Here is a 15,120-nt window from a genome sequence, read left to right as displayed (position 1 = left end):
TGGATATGGAAGGATCCCTTGGGGCCTTGGAGGGAAGTGAGGGGGGAGGTGTGGGCGCAAGTTTTGCATTTCTTGCGGTTGCAGGGGAAGGTGCCAGGAGTGGAGGTTGGGTTGGTGGGGGGGTGTGGACCTGACAAGGGAGTCATGGAGGGAGTGGTCTTTTCAGAACGCTGATAGGGGAGGGGAGGGAAGTATATCCCTGGTGGTGGGGTCCATTTGGATGTGGCGGAAATGACGACGGATGATACGATGTTGGTGGGGTGGTAGGTGAGGACCAGTGGGGTTCTGTCCTGGTGGCGATTAGAGGGGCGGGGCTCAAGGGCAGAGGAGCGTGAAGTGGAGGAAATGCGGTGGAGAGCATCGTTGATCACGTCTGGGGGGAAATTGCGGTCTTTGAAAAAGGAGGCCATCTGGGTTGTACGGTATTGGAACTGGTCCTCCTGGGAGCAAGATGTGGCAGAGACGAAGGAATTGGGAATATGGGATGGCGTATTTACAGGGAACAGGGTGGGAGGAGGTGTAGTCTAGGTAGCTGTGGGAGTCAGTAGGTTTATAGTAAATGTCCGTGTTGATTCGGTCGCCCGAGATAGAAATGGAGAGGTCTAGGAAGGGGAGGGAGGAGTCTGAGACAGTCAAGGTAAATTTGAGGTTGGGATGGAAGGTATTGGCAAAGTGGATGAACTGTTCAACCTCCTCGTCGGAGCACAAGGCAGCGCCGATACAGTTGATTCTCCTGTTCCTTGGATGCTGCCTGACCTTCTGCGCTTTTCCAGCAACACATTTTCAGCTCTGATCTCCAGCATCTGCAGTCCTCACTTTCTCCTAGAAGATTTTAACCTACAGCGAATCCTCTTGCAAGGATGCCTTCCTTGAAGAAGCTCTCTTCCTCCGTCTACAAGGAATTCAGTGAGTCCCTCTCTCACTGCACACCTCAGGTCATCTCCTCTGCCCAGAAGCTCTTCAGCCACGTTCTCAAACAGACTCGCTAACCTCCTTCCACCTATTGCATTTCCAACGCCCCTCCCCCAAGTCCCTCCTCCTTACCTTTTATCTTAGCCTGCTTGACACACTTGCCTCATTCCTGAAGAAGGGCTCATGCCCAAAATGTCGATTCTCCTGCTCCTTGGATGCTGCCTGACCTGCTGCGCTTTTCCAGCAACACATTTTCAGCTCCGATCTCCAGCATCTGCAGTCCTCACTTTCTCCTAGAAGATTTTAACCCTCTTCGCTGCCCACTACACCTCCAATTTTGGTGTCATCTGCAAACTTACTACTGTACCTCTTGTGCTCGCATTCAAATCATTTATGTAAATAATGAAAAGTAGAGGACCCAGCACCGATCCTTGTGGCACTCCACTGGTCACAGGCCTCCAGTCTGAAAAACAACCCTCCACCACCACCCTCTGTCTTGTACCTTTGAGCCAGTTTCCCCTGTATTCCATGAGATCTAACCTTGCTAACCAGTGTCCCATGGGGAACCTTGTCGAACGCTTTACTGAAATCCATATAGATCACATCTGCCGCTCTGTCCTCATCAATCCTCTTTGTCACTTCCTCAAAAAACTCAACCAAGTTTGTGAGACATGATTTCCCATGCACAAAGCCATGTTGACTATACCAAATCAGTCCTTGCCTTTCCAAATACATGTACATCCTGTCCCTCAGGATTCCTTCCAACAACTTGCCCACCACTGATGTCAGGCTCACTGATTGAAAGTTCCCAGGTTTGACCTCACCACCGTTCTTAAACAGTGGCACCACGTTAGCCAACCTCCAGTTTTCCAGCACCTCACCTGTGACTATCGATGAGACAAATATCTCAGCAAGAGGCCCGGAAATCACTTCCCTAGCTTCCCACAGAGTTCTAGGGTACACCTGATCAGGTCTTGGGGAATTATCCACCTTTATGCATTTCAAGACATTCAGCACTTCCTCCTCTGTAATATGGACATTTTTCAAGATGTCACCATCTATTTCCCTACAGTCTATATCTTCCATATCCTTTTCCACAGTAAATACTGATGCAAAATTATCGTTTAGTATCTCCCCCATTTTCTGCGGCTCCACACAAAGGCCACCTTGCTGATCTTTGAGGGGCCCTATTCACTCCCTAGATACCTTTTTGTTCTTAATGTGTTTGTAAAATCCCTTTGGAATCTCCTTAATTCTATTTGCCAAAGCTATCTCCTGTCCCCTTTTTGCCCTCCTGATTTTCCTATTAAGTATACTCCTACTGCCTTTATACTCTTCTAAGGATTCACTCGATCTATACCTGACATATGCTTCCTTCTTTTTCTTAACCAAACCCTCAATTTCTTTAGTCATCCAGCATTTCCTATACCTACCAGCCTTTCCTTTCACCGTAACAGGAATATACTTTTTCTGGATTCTCGTTATTTCATTTCTGACGGCTTCCCATTTTCCAGCTGTCCCTTTACCTGCGAACTTCTGCCTCCAATCAGCTTTTGAAAGTTATGGCCTAATACCATCAAAATTGGCATTTCTACAATTTAAAATTCAACTTTTAGATCTAGTCTTCCTTTACCATCACTATTTTAAATCTAATAGAATTATGGTCACTGGCCCCAAAGTGCTCCCCCACTGATACCTCAGCCACCTGCCTTGCCTTATTTCCCAAGAGTAGGTCAAGTTTTGTACCTTCTCTAGTAGGTACATCCACATATTGAATCAGAAAATTTTCTTGTACACACTTAACAAATTCCTCTCCATCTTATAACTGTACCTGCCACCACTAGTTCCTGGGTGGAATGATGGCTCAGTGGTTAGCACTGCTGCCTCACAGCACCAAGGACCCAGTTTCAATTCCCACCTCAGATGTCTGTGTGGAGCTTACACGTTCTCCATGTGTCAATGTGGGTTTCCTGCAGGTGCTCTGGTTTCCTCCAACAATCCAAAGATGTGCAGGTTAGGTGAATTGGCCGTGTTAAATTGCCCATAGAGTTGAGGGTATGTAGGTTAGGTGCATTAGTCAGGGGTAAAAGTAGGGGAATGGGTCTGGGTTACTATTCAGAGGGTCAGTGTGGACTTGTTGGGCCTGATGGCCTATTTCCATACTGTAGGGATTCTATGATTCCTCTGGCAGCTCGTTACATACACATACCACCCTCTGTGTGCAATAATTGCCCCTTAGGACCTGTTATATCTTTTCCCTCTCACTTTAAACCTATGGTGTCTAGTTTTGCACTCCCCTACCCTGGGATATTCATCATATCAATGCCCATCATGCTTTTATAAACCTTTGTGAGGTCTCCCCTCAGCCTCCAATCCTCATGGGAAAATAGCCCCAGTCCATTTAGTGTGTCCCTATTTGCTCAAACCCTCCAATCCCAGGGACATCCTTGTAAATCTTTTCTGCACTCTCAAGTTTAACAGTATCTTTCCTGTAGATAAGCAGGAGGCCGGAAGAACACAGCAAACCAGGTCGCCTCAGGAGCTTCAGGTGATTTTTTTAATGTCAGATACAAAACAAAAAAAAACATTTGCTAGGTTTGTGGATTCTGCATTTTATATAGAAGACGTAGAGGGCCTCTACAAGTTTGGGAAAGAGAGGCCTTGAGCTGGGGGATGAGGAGAGGGAATGGAGGTGCTGGCACACTGCAGAGAGGGTTGAGTGGAGAATCTGGAGGGAGAATTGTTTGTAGAGGCATTGAGGCTATTGTAAGTACGCAGCATCAAGGGTAGGTCCACATTTTGTGGTTTAAAATGTACTTGTAAGCCGTGGAGGATGAGATGGTTGCAAAGTCAGCAGCTCAAGAAGGTCACATGACTGTAATAGCAAGTTTGTTTCATGGTGTAGTCAAAGGGCTGAAAGGCTAAAGAGGTCACAGTGTGGCAGTGAGTAAGGGATTCACTGGGTTGGCAGTGAGAAATTGACTCACTGAGTTAATCTCCACAAACAATTGTCCCTCCAGATTCTCCATTCAACCCTCTCTGCTATGTATCAGCACCTCCATTCTATCTCCTCATCTCTTCCCCATCTCAAGGCCTCTCTTTCCCAAACTTGTGGAGGACCTCAACTCTTATATATCCAACACAGAATCCACAAGCTCAACAAATGGTTTTTCTGTTAAATATTTGATATTAAAAAATTACCCAAAGAAGGATTGTACTGAAAAATCGATTTCTCCACTTCCTGATGCTGCCCGGCTTGCTGTGTTCTTCCAGCATCCTGCTTGTCTACTTTGGATTCCAGCACCTGCAGATTTTTGGTCTTTAACATCTTTCCTGTAGCAGAGAGACCAAAATTGAATGCAGTATTCCAAAAATGGCCTATCCAATGTTCTGTACAGTTGCAACATGGCATCCCAATTCCTATACTCAAGCTACCGACCAGTAAAGGGCCATGTACCAAATGCCTCCTTCATTATTCTGGGAGAAAGTGAAGTCTGCAGATGCTGGAGATCAGAGTTGAGAGTGTGGTGCTGGAAAAGCACAGCAGGCCATGCAGCATCCAAGGAGCAGGAGATTCGATGTTTCGAGCATAAGTTCTTCATCAGGATGCTGCCTGACCAGCTGTGCATTTCCAGCATCACACTCTTAACCCTTCTTCATTATTCTGTCCACCTGCGATTCTACCTTTAAGGAGCTATGAACTTGCACCCCAAGGTCTCTTTCTCCGGCAACAGTCTCCAGAGCTTGGAGGTTCATCTGATCTTAGAGTAGGATAGAAGGCCAGCACAATATCGAGGACCGAAGGCCTGTACTGTGCTGTACTGTTGTGTTCTATGACCATACCATTAATTGCATAAGTTCTGTTCTGATTTGCCTTACCAAAATGCAACACCCTACATTTCTCTAATTCTGTGATTTCGTGTAGGCTCTAGGGAAGAAACAGTAAATTTAGATGCCATCATAGGAACAACATTCAGCCCCTGGAGCTTGTATACGGGTGGCACAGTGGCTCAGTGATTAGCACTGCTGCCTCACAGCACCAGGCTCCCAGGTTCGATTTCAGCCTTGGTTGACTGCCTGTGTGGAGTTTGCACATTCTCCCCGTGTCTGCGTGGGTTTCCTCTGGGTGCTCCAGTTTCCTCCCATAGTCCAAAGATGTGCAGGTCAGGTGAATTGGCCATTCTAAATTGGCCATTGTGTTAGGAGCTTTAGTCAGAAGGAAATAGGTCTGTGTGGGTTTCTCTTCGGAGGGTCGGTGTGGACTTGTTGGGCTGAACGGCCTGTTTCCACACTATAGGTATTCTAATCTACTTCTAATCTATACCAGTCAATGAGATCATGGTTGACCTGTGGACTAGGAGAAAGTGAGAACTGCAGAGGCTGGAGACCAGAGTTGAAAAATGTGGCACTGGAAAAACACGCTAACTCTATATAGAGGTCATGTTGCAGCTGCACAGACATTGATTAGGCCACTTTTTGGAATATTGCGTGCAGTTCTGGTCTCCCTCCTATCAGAACGATGGTGTGAAATTTGAAATGGGTCAGGAAAGATTTACAAGAATGCTGCCAGGGTTGGAGGATCCGAGCTACAATGAGAGCTGTTTTCCCTGGAAAACAGCCCTCATTGGCTGTTAGGCTCATTAGGCTGGGGCTGTTTTCCCTGGAATGTCGGAGGGTGAGGGGTGATCTTAGAGAGGTTTATAAAATCATGGATAGGATAAAGAGACAAAGTCTCTTCCCTGGGCTGGGGAAGTCCAGAACTTGAGGGCATAGATTTAGGGTGAGATGGGAAAAATTTAGAAGGGACCTAAAGGATAACTTTTTAACACAGAGGGTGGTGCGTGTACAGAATGAACTGTCAGTGGAAATGATGGAGGCTGGTCCAAGAACATTTAAAAGACATCAGGATGAGTATATGAATTGTAAGCATTTAGAGGGATAGGGGCCAAGTGCTGGTAAAAGATGGGATTAGGTTAGGAATCTGGTTGGCGTGGATGAGTTGGACTGAAAGGTCTGTTTCCATGCTAAAACAAAAAAAGAACAAAGAAAATTACAGAACAGAACGGCCCTCCAAACTGCGCCGATCCAAATCCTCTATCTAAACCTGTCGCCTATTTTCTAAAGATCTGTCTAGATACATCTTAAATTATGCTATCGTTCCTGCACCTAACACCTCTACTGACAATGCATTCCAGGCACGCTCTACCCTCTGCATAAAGAACTTTCCATGCATATCTCCCCTAAACTTCTCCCCTCTCACCTTGAACTCATGACCCGCAGTAATTGAGTGCCCCACTCTAGGAAAATGTCTTTTGCTATCCTATCTATACCTCTTATGATTTTGTAGACCTCAGTCAGGTCTAATGAAAGTAATTGTAATCTACTCAAAGTCTCTTCATAGCTAGTGCCCTCCATACCTAGAAACATCCTAGTGAACCTCCTCTGCACCCTCTCCAAAACATCCACATCCTTCTGGTAATGCAGCGACCACAACTATGCGCAGTTTTCCAAATGTGGCAGAACCAAAGTTTTATACAACTGTAACATGACCTGCCAACTCTTGTACTCAATACCCTGCCCAATGAAGGAAAGCATGCCTTATGCCTTCTTGACCATCTATTAACCTGTGTGCCCCCCTTCAGGGAATAATGGACCTGAACACCCAGATCTCTCTGTGCATCAAATTTCCCCAAGACTTTTCCATTTACTGTATAGTTCACTCTTGAATTGGATCTTCCAAAATGCATCATCTTGCATTTGCCCGGATTGAACTCCATCTGCCATTTCTCCACCCAACTCTCCAATCTATCTATATTCTGCTGCATTGTCTGACAGTCCCCTTCACTATCTGCTACTCCACCAATCTTAGTATCATCTGCAAACTTGCTAATCAGACCACCTCTATCTTCCTCTAAATCATTTATGTATATCACAAATAACAGTGATCCCAGCAGTTCTCCATTTTGAGAAACTCCCTTCCACTACTACTCTCTGTATCTTGTTGCCCAGCTAGTTCTTCATCCATCTAGCTAGTACACCCTGGACCTTATCAAATGCTTTACTGAAGTTCCTGCATATGACATCTGCATCCCCTCCCTCATCAATCAACATTGTCACTTACTCAAATAATTCTCTTAATTTCGTAAGACATGACCTTTCCTGCACAAAACAATGTTTCCTTTCACTGATAAGCCCATTTTCTTCCAAATGGGAATAGATCCTATCCCTCAGTATCTTCTCCAGCAGCTTCCTTACCACTAACGTCAGGCTTACCAGTCTTACCTGGATTATCCCTGCCACCCTTCTTAAACAAGGGGACAAAATTAACAATTCTCCAGTCCTCTGGGACTTCACCCGTGTTCAAGGATGCTGCAAAGATATGCTGTGCATCCCTATGACCTACATTCATCTGATATCTCTTAATACCAATGCTTAACAAAATCTGCCTATCTCAGATTTAAAATTATCAAATGATCCAGTTTTCACTGCCATTTGTGAAACAGAGTTTCAAACATCCACCATGCTTTCATATAATCATAAAATCCCTGCAGTCTGGAAACAGGCCATTAGGCCCAACAGGTCCACACTGACCCTCCAAAGACTCAGACCCATTTCCCTGCCATACGATTCCCCTGACTAACGCACCTAGCCTAAATATCCATGAACATCGTAGGAGATTTAGCATGGCCAAGTCACCTAAACTGCACATCTTTGGACTGGGGTAGGAAACCACAACACCCAGAGGAAACCCACACAGTCACAGGGCAAATGTGCAAACTCCACAAAGACCTGAGGGTGGAATCAAACCCAAGTCCCTGGCACTATGAGGCAGCAGTACTAACCACTGAGCCACCTTTGTTACTCATTCCAATTATTACTCATAGAATCCCTACAGTTTTAATGCAGGCCATTTGGCCTATCAAGTCAACACTGACCCACTGAAGAGCATCCCACCCAGATCCACCCCCTTGCCCTATCCTTATAACCTTGCATTTTCCCTCGCTAATCTACCTGGTCTGAATATCATTGGATACCATGGACAATTTGACATGGCCAATCGACCTAACCTCCACATTTTTGGACTTTGGTAGGAAACCCACACAGAAGAATGTGCAAATTCCAAACAGACAGTTGCCCTAGGCTGGAATTGAAGTCCCTGGTGCTATGAGGCAGCAGTAGTGACTACTGAGCCACCGTGCTGTTAACATCTTGAAGACTTGGATCAGGTTGCCCTTAACTTCTAAATTCTAGAGAAAACGTGCCTACTTGCACAATCTCTCCTCATAACTTAACCCTTGAAGTCCAGGTATCAGTTTTTTAAAACTATGTTGTATAACCTCCAAGATCAATAAATCCTCCTTGAGGTGTGGTTTCCAGATCTACTCAAAGTACCCCAAGTGGGGTCCAGCCATTGTTTTTTCATGACTGCACATAACTCCTGCATCCTTATACTCCAGTACTATGAAAACATACAAGCCAATGTTCCAATAGTTTTCCTGATTATTTTCTGCACATGTTCATGCCATTTTAAAGATCTATCTATCTGAACTACCTAGTCTCTGAATATCCAATGTATTTAACTTCATATTATCTTGAAAATACCCTGATCCCATTTTGGATCCAAAATGGATAACCTCACACTTGCTTACATTGAACTCTATCTGCCACAATTGTGTCCATTCATTTCAGCTATCATTATACTTTTAAATTTGCTGCCATCATCTGTACTGTCTAGAATACCATTAACTTTGCTTAAGAAAGATGTCATTAAACTTACAAAGGTGTAACTAAGTTTGGAAGGTTTGAGCTATCGGAGAGGCTGGATGTGCTGTGACTTTTTTCCCTGGAGATTGAAGGGTGACCTTTTAGAAGCTTATAAAATCATGAGGGATGTAGATAGTGTGAATAGCCAAGGTTTATTTCCCCAGAGTAGGGGAGTCCAAAACTGCAGATCTCGTGTTTAAGGTAAGAGGAGAAAGATTCAAAAGGGAGCTGAGGGGCATTTTTTTCACAATGGTGTGAGCTGACAGAAGAAGTGGTAGAGGCAGGTGGAATTGCAATATTTGAAAGATGTTTGGACAGGTACGTGAATTAGGAAGGTTTAGAGGACTATGGGCTAAATGCAGAAAAATGGGACTAGGAAAGCTGGTTAGCATGGATGAGTTGAGCTGAGGCGTCATTTTGCATGCTGTATAACTCCATGACTTATTGCTGATTCCAGTTTTTTCTATATCATTATGATTGTGTATTTATGAAAGGTTACTGCTTCAAACCAGTTACGATTAATTTTGTCATAGATTGAACTGATTTTGAATTAACAATGAATAAAAATGACTGAGTGAGATTGGGGCACACAAAATAGTCTATATTTTTGGAACTCCATCCATTTCATTCAACAATACTTGCATCAATGCATATACATATTGGCAACAGTGTGTATTATCTACAAGAGGCACTATAGCAACTCACCAAAGGCCCTTTAACAGTGCCTTCCAAACTTGTGGCTTCTACCATCAAGGACAAGGATAACAGAGCACCATGGGAACATCACGTCTGCAAATTCCCCTCCATGCAACACACCATTCTTGCAAGGAAATATATCACTGTTCCTTCACTGTTACTCAGTCAAACTTCCTCACTACACCATATGGATAACAGATCAAAATGGCAACTCACCACCAGCACCTTCTCAAGGCAACTGGGAATGGACAATAAAAGCTAACCTAGCTCATGACATGCACATCTTATAAGCAAAAGATTAAAATCAAAATAGTATGTTCCTGGTGCTCCTGTATATATACTGATCTTCTTAGTGTCCCTGCCCAACTCTCACGTCCTCCCAACCTCCCCAGCACTCCTCCCTCTCTTTATGAGCTTTCTGTCCCCTCCATCAGTTTCTGATGGAAACTGATATGGGCTTGGATCGGCGCAACATCGAGGGCCAAAGGGCCTGTACTGCGCTGTATTCTTCTATGTTCTATGATAGAACATTTCAACCCGAAGACCAGACATACAAGGCAGATTTAGTCATTCCATTAATTTCTACGCTTGTTCACAGGAAACAAGGATTCATGTGTTGGTCGCTGCGGGGATCATGTAAACCATAATTATAACTGTCAATGCAATAGCGCATGTGTGCGCCATGGAGACTGTTGCACCGATTACAACTTGTGTAATGGTAAGTAAAGAACTAATGACATTCGAAAAGCTAGCAGGATGTTCAGCTTCTCAAGTACAAAAACAGTGAAGAGCAACAGTGATGACATTTCTCTCCCTGGTCACTATCTCAGGCTGAATTTAACTTAGCAATTTCCTATTTGATCCTGAGCTAAATTCTTGACTTCAGTCCTTTTATTAATAAGACCACAAAAAATTTACTCTCTCTCTCTCTCTGGATTTGTTTCTGTCTTGCTCTCTCTCTTTCTACTCCCATGCTAGTAAATTTGCTATTCACTGTCTCTCTTTTAGTCTCTCTGACTGCATTCACGCTCCCTCTCATTGTCCTGCTGTTCCAGTCTCTATCTTTCTAGGTATTCTACACTGATTGCATTAGCAGACTTTTTTTTAATCTTGGTGTCTCTCTCATCCATGCCTTATCAGAGGCACTATCTTTCTTTTGGACATGGAACAGTACAGCACAGGAACAAATCCTTCAGCCCACCAGTCTGGGCTCCCTTTTTTCTCTGTTTCACTTTCACTCTTGCTATTTCTCCCATTCTCCTCACTATTTCTTCCTTTCTCTCTCTCTCTGGTTGAATGTTTAAAGTCTGCTTTCTCTAACATTGTTTATCTTCCAGATCTGTTTGGTTTCCAAGAAGAGTTATTGGACTTTAAACAATAACTCTGTTTCTCTCTCCAGAGATGCTGCCAAGTATGCTGAGTTACTTCTGCACTTTCTGTTTGTTATTTTCTCTCCCTATTGTGACCTCTTTAACCAGGTGTTTTCTCACATTCTAACATCCCTGTATCCAGTACGATGTTTAAAAGCTGCCTAATTGCACTTATATTAAGTACCTGCAAATGTTTGCAGTGTTCTGTCTTGAGCAGTCAGTCTCCCAAATGTGAGAAAGTTTACAAGTCTGCAGAGGTCATGACTCAACTGAACCTGCTGTTTTTACTCACTGCAGCAGGGGAAGGTGCAGTGAAGCTTATAATCCCAACAACCCCTGTCACTGCAATACAAAGTGCAGCCAATATCACAATTGCTGCCAGGACTACTCTTCTTAGTGTGGGGGTAAGAGTGAACTGTACTAATTGTGTTCGCGTATCTCTTTTCCTCTCTCTCTCTCTCGATCTCTCTCTCACTCTGACTCTCCCTACCTGACCCCCCCCCCCCCCCCACCTGTCTGTTTCCCTCAAACTTCCCTCTGTCTTTTTCCCAAAACTCTGAAGCATTGTGAACTGTGAAGTATATAGAACCTCAAAAAGATAGGTTGGTGGAATAGCAGACAAGTAGCAGATGCGGTTCAATGCAGAGAACTGTGAAATGATTCATTTAGATCGGAACAATGCAGAGAGACAATATAATGTAAAGAGTGCAATTCTAAAGGGGGTTATAGAAGCGGGATCTAGGTGTACATGCGCATAATTCCTTGAAGGTGCAGGATAACCTGAGAGCAGTTAATATAGCATACACTACCCTGAGCTTCATTAAGAAGATTTTCACTAACACTTGATTCCCTAATTGATTAAGAATCTGTCTTCCCCAGACATAAATATACACAAGGACCCTATTCCCACAACTTTCTGAGGCAAGGAGTTCCAAAGACTCTTAAGCCTCCAAGAAAAAAACTTCTCCTCATCTCAGTTTTAAATTCATGCCCCTTTTATTTTGAGATTATGCCCTCTGATCCAAGATTCTCCCCTGAAGGGAAAACAGCATTTACCCTGTCAAGTGCCTTAAGAATCCTAAAAGTTTCAACAAAATCACCTTCCATTCTTCTAAATTCCAACGATTATGACCCTGATCTGCTTAGCATTTGCTCCTAAGACAATCCTTCCATACCAGGAATCATCATGGTGAACCGTAAATGAAATATCTTTTCTTGAATAAATAGACCAAAACTGCTTATTGCTGTGGTCTCACCAGCACCTAATACAATTAGAGTAATTTTTCCTAACTGTTATACTCAAACCCCCTTGAAATAAGAGCCAACATTCCATTAGCCTTCCCGATTACCCACTGCCCCTGTGTGCTAGCTTTCTGTGTTTCATGCAGAAGTACCTTCAAGTTGCTTTGTGTTGCAGCTTTCTGCAGTTGTTTTTCCACTTAAGCAATGCACTGTTACAAAGTCATACCCTTTGGTCCATCATGTCTATGTTGACTGACCAACACCATAGTATGCCTGTCCCATTTACCTGTACTTGGTCTATAACCTACTGTGCTATGGCATTTTAGTTGCTCATCCAAATATTTTCTGAACTTTCCAAGATTACCTGCTACCTCTACCATCTCGGGCAGTACATTCCATATTTCTACCACAATCTGGGTGGGGGAAGAAGACGGTTTCCTTTCGATCTCCTCTAAACCACTTATTCTTCACTTTAAATGTGTGCTGTATGGGTCTTAGACACATCTGCCATGTGCAAAATATTCTCACCTCTCATGATTTTGTCCACCTCAATCAGATTCCCCCCTCATTCTCCTCTGCTCCAAGGAACACAAACCCAGCCTATCCAATCTTTCCTCACAACCAACTTCTCATCCCAGGCAACATTCCAGTGAATCTCTCTGCAGCCTCCCCAGTGCAATCAAGTCCTTCCGATAGCGTGGCGACCTAAACTATAAATAGCATTCCATCTGTGCCCTAACCAAAGTTTTATAAAGTTCTAAGAAGTCTTCCTTGGTCCTATATTCTACAGTCAGGCTAATGAAGGTAAGCATTCTGTATACTTTCTTCACCTCCCTGTCTGGGAACTACAGGGATCTTTTGAATTAGTTTCCAAAGCAAACAACTTCACATTTGCCCACATTCTATAAACTCTATTTGCCAACTTTTTGTCCACTTACCTAACATATCAATATCTCCCTGTAAACTGTTTGTATCCCACTTGCAACCTGCATTTCTATCCATTTTGTATCATCCACAAATTTAACTATAGCACATTCGCTTCTATCCTCCAAGTAATTAATATATAATGAAAATCATTGCAGTTGCAGCAATCAACCCCATGGAACACCTTGGTTTAAAGACTGCCAACATGAAAAAGAATCCTTTATCCCCACTTACTGTTTCCTGCCCATTAGCCAATTATTAGTCATTACTCCATGCCAGTATACTACATTCGACATCATTTATGACTTAATCTTTTGTGAAGAGTAGAAGTATAAGAAGAACGGAGGGGTCTAACATACTGGCAGGAGGAATTAAACTAGTTTGGAGGGGACGGGTTTGACCATTAGGGAAGGGGTTCACCAGTAGGGCAGGAGCTCGAGCGTTTTTACCCAGTGTGAGGAAAGGAAAAATAATATGTTTCTACGTCAGGATGGTAAGCGGCTTGAGTGGAAGTGAAAATGGTAGTGATCTACTGTCTTTGTCCTTCAAAGTGATTGTATTCATGGCTTGGAATTTGCTGTCTTTGGAGACGCATCGTGTAGATAGAACACAACGCGACTATTGGGTGTGCGTGTATTTTGTTAGTGTGGTGTTTGTCAAGTGGATTATTTTGACCTAGTTTGTGCCAAGTTTCTTGATTATTTTTAGAACTGGACTCATCCAGGCATTTATCCATCAAATTCCTAACCTGTGCCTTGTAGATGGTGGAGAGGCATTGGGTGCGGGAGGGATGGGGGGGGGGGGGGTTGGGTGGGGGTGTGTGGTTTGGGGGGGTGGTCAGGAGGTGAGTTACTTGCTTCATGATTCCTAGCCTCTGAACTGCTTTTGTCGCTGCAGTATTTATGTTGATAGAGGGGATTCTTATAGAATAGAACACTTGGCCCAACAAGTCCCCACCGACCCTCTCAAGAACATCTCACCCAGACTTACCCCATTACCTTGTCCATCTAACCCTGCATTTCCCACAGCTAATCCACACATCCCAGGACACTAGAGCAATTTAGCTTGGCCAATTCCTCCTACATCTTTGGACTGTAGGAGGAAACCAGAGCACCCAGAGGAAACCCACATAGACACAGGGAGAGCTTGCAAACTCCACACAGTCACCCGAGTCTAGAATTGAACATGGGTCTTTGGCACTGTGAAGCAGCAGGGCTAACCACTGAGCCACCGTGCTGCTGCTGGTAATGCTATTGAATGCTAAAGAGAGAGAGTTAAGACTCTCTACTGTTTGAGATGGTAATTCCTTGCCGTTTGTGTGGTGTGAAAGTTACTTGCCATTTTCCAGCTCAAGCTGGATTTTCTGGGTCTTGCTGTGTTATAACACAATAGTATTGAGGATTTTGCAGTCATTAATGAGCATCCCACTTCTGATATTATGATGGACAGAAAGTCATTGATGAAGTAGCTGACAATGGTTGTGCTACTCCAGCAGAGGTGTCCCGAAGCTGAGATGACTAACTTCCAACAACCTAAACCATCTTCCTTTGTGCCAGCTCTGACTCCAGCCAATGGGGAGTTTTCTCCCAATTTTCACTGACTGCAGTTTTGCTCGAACTCCTTGATGCTGTACTCAATCGAGTGTGGACTTGATGTCAAGGGAAGTCATTCTCATCTCACCTCACCTCTAAAATTTAGCTCCTTTTTCTATGTTTAGACCAAGGCTCTATGAGTGGCCCAGGTAGATCCCAAGTTGAGCATCAGCGAGTAGGTCATTGCTGAAAGTAGGACTGTTCTTTGTCTACTTCTGTCACTTTACTGATGATTAATAGTAGATTGGTGGAACAATAATTAATTGGGATTCTGTGCATTCTGCATACAAGATATGTGTGGTACTGGAACAGGTTTGCTAGGGGCATAGCATGTCCTGAAGAAGGGCTTATGCCCGAAACGTCGATTCTCCTGTTCCTTGGATGCTGCCTGACCTGCTGCGCTTTTCCAGCAACACATTTTCAGCATAGCATGTTCTGGACTGCATGTGTTCAGTACGATAGCCAGAAAATTGTCGAGGCAATTAGCCATTATCATCTCTGGGAATTACTCAAATTGGCTAAAGACTGGCATCTGGAATCATTCACTCGGCACATTTGGCTGAAGACCTTTGCGAATGCCTTTGCACTAATATGTTGGGCTCCCCCTTTGTTAACAATAG

The 15,120-nt window shown here is 43.9% G+C and overlaps 1 protein-coding gene across 1 annotated transcript in view; it reads left to right on the top strand.

The window, feature by feature from the left end:
- Window positions 1–15,120, top strand: part of endou (endonuclease, polyU-specific) — a 65,788-nt gene that overhangs the window by 3,282 nt on the left and 47,386 nt on the right. Inside the window, exon 2 of the mRNA XM_043676426.1 lies at window positions 9,971–10,090. Coding sequence (XP_043532361.1) covers window positions 9,971–10,090 — 120 coding nt within the window. The remainder of the gene's footprint in view (window positions 1–9,970; window positions 10,091–15,120) is intronic.

The sequence above is a fragment of the Chiloscyllium plagiosum genome, chromosome 35 (genome assembly GCF_004010195.1).
Source record: "Chiloscyllium plagiosum isolate BGI_BamShark_2017 chromosome 35, ASM401019v2, whole genome shotgun sequence".
Classification (NCBI taxonomy): Eukaryota; Metazoa; Chordata; class Chondrichthyes; order Orectolobiformes; family Hemiscylliidae; genus Chiloscyllium; species Chiloscyllium plagiosum.
Note: the sequence above shows the minus strand (reverse complement) of the source record. Positions and strands in the feature narration are given on the sequence as shown.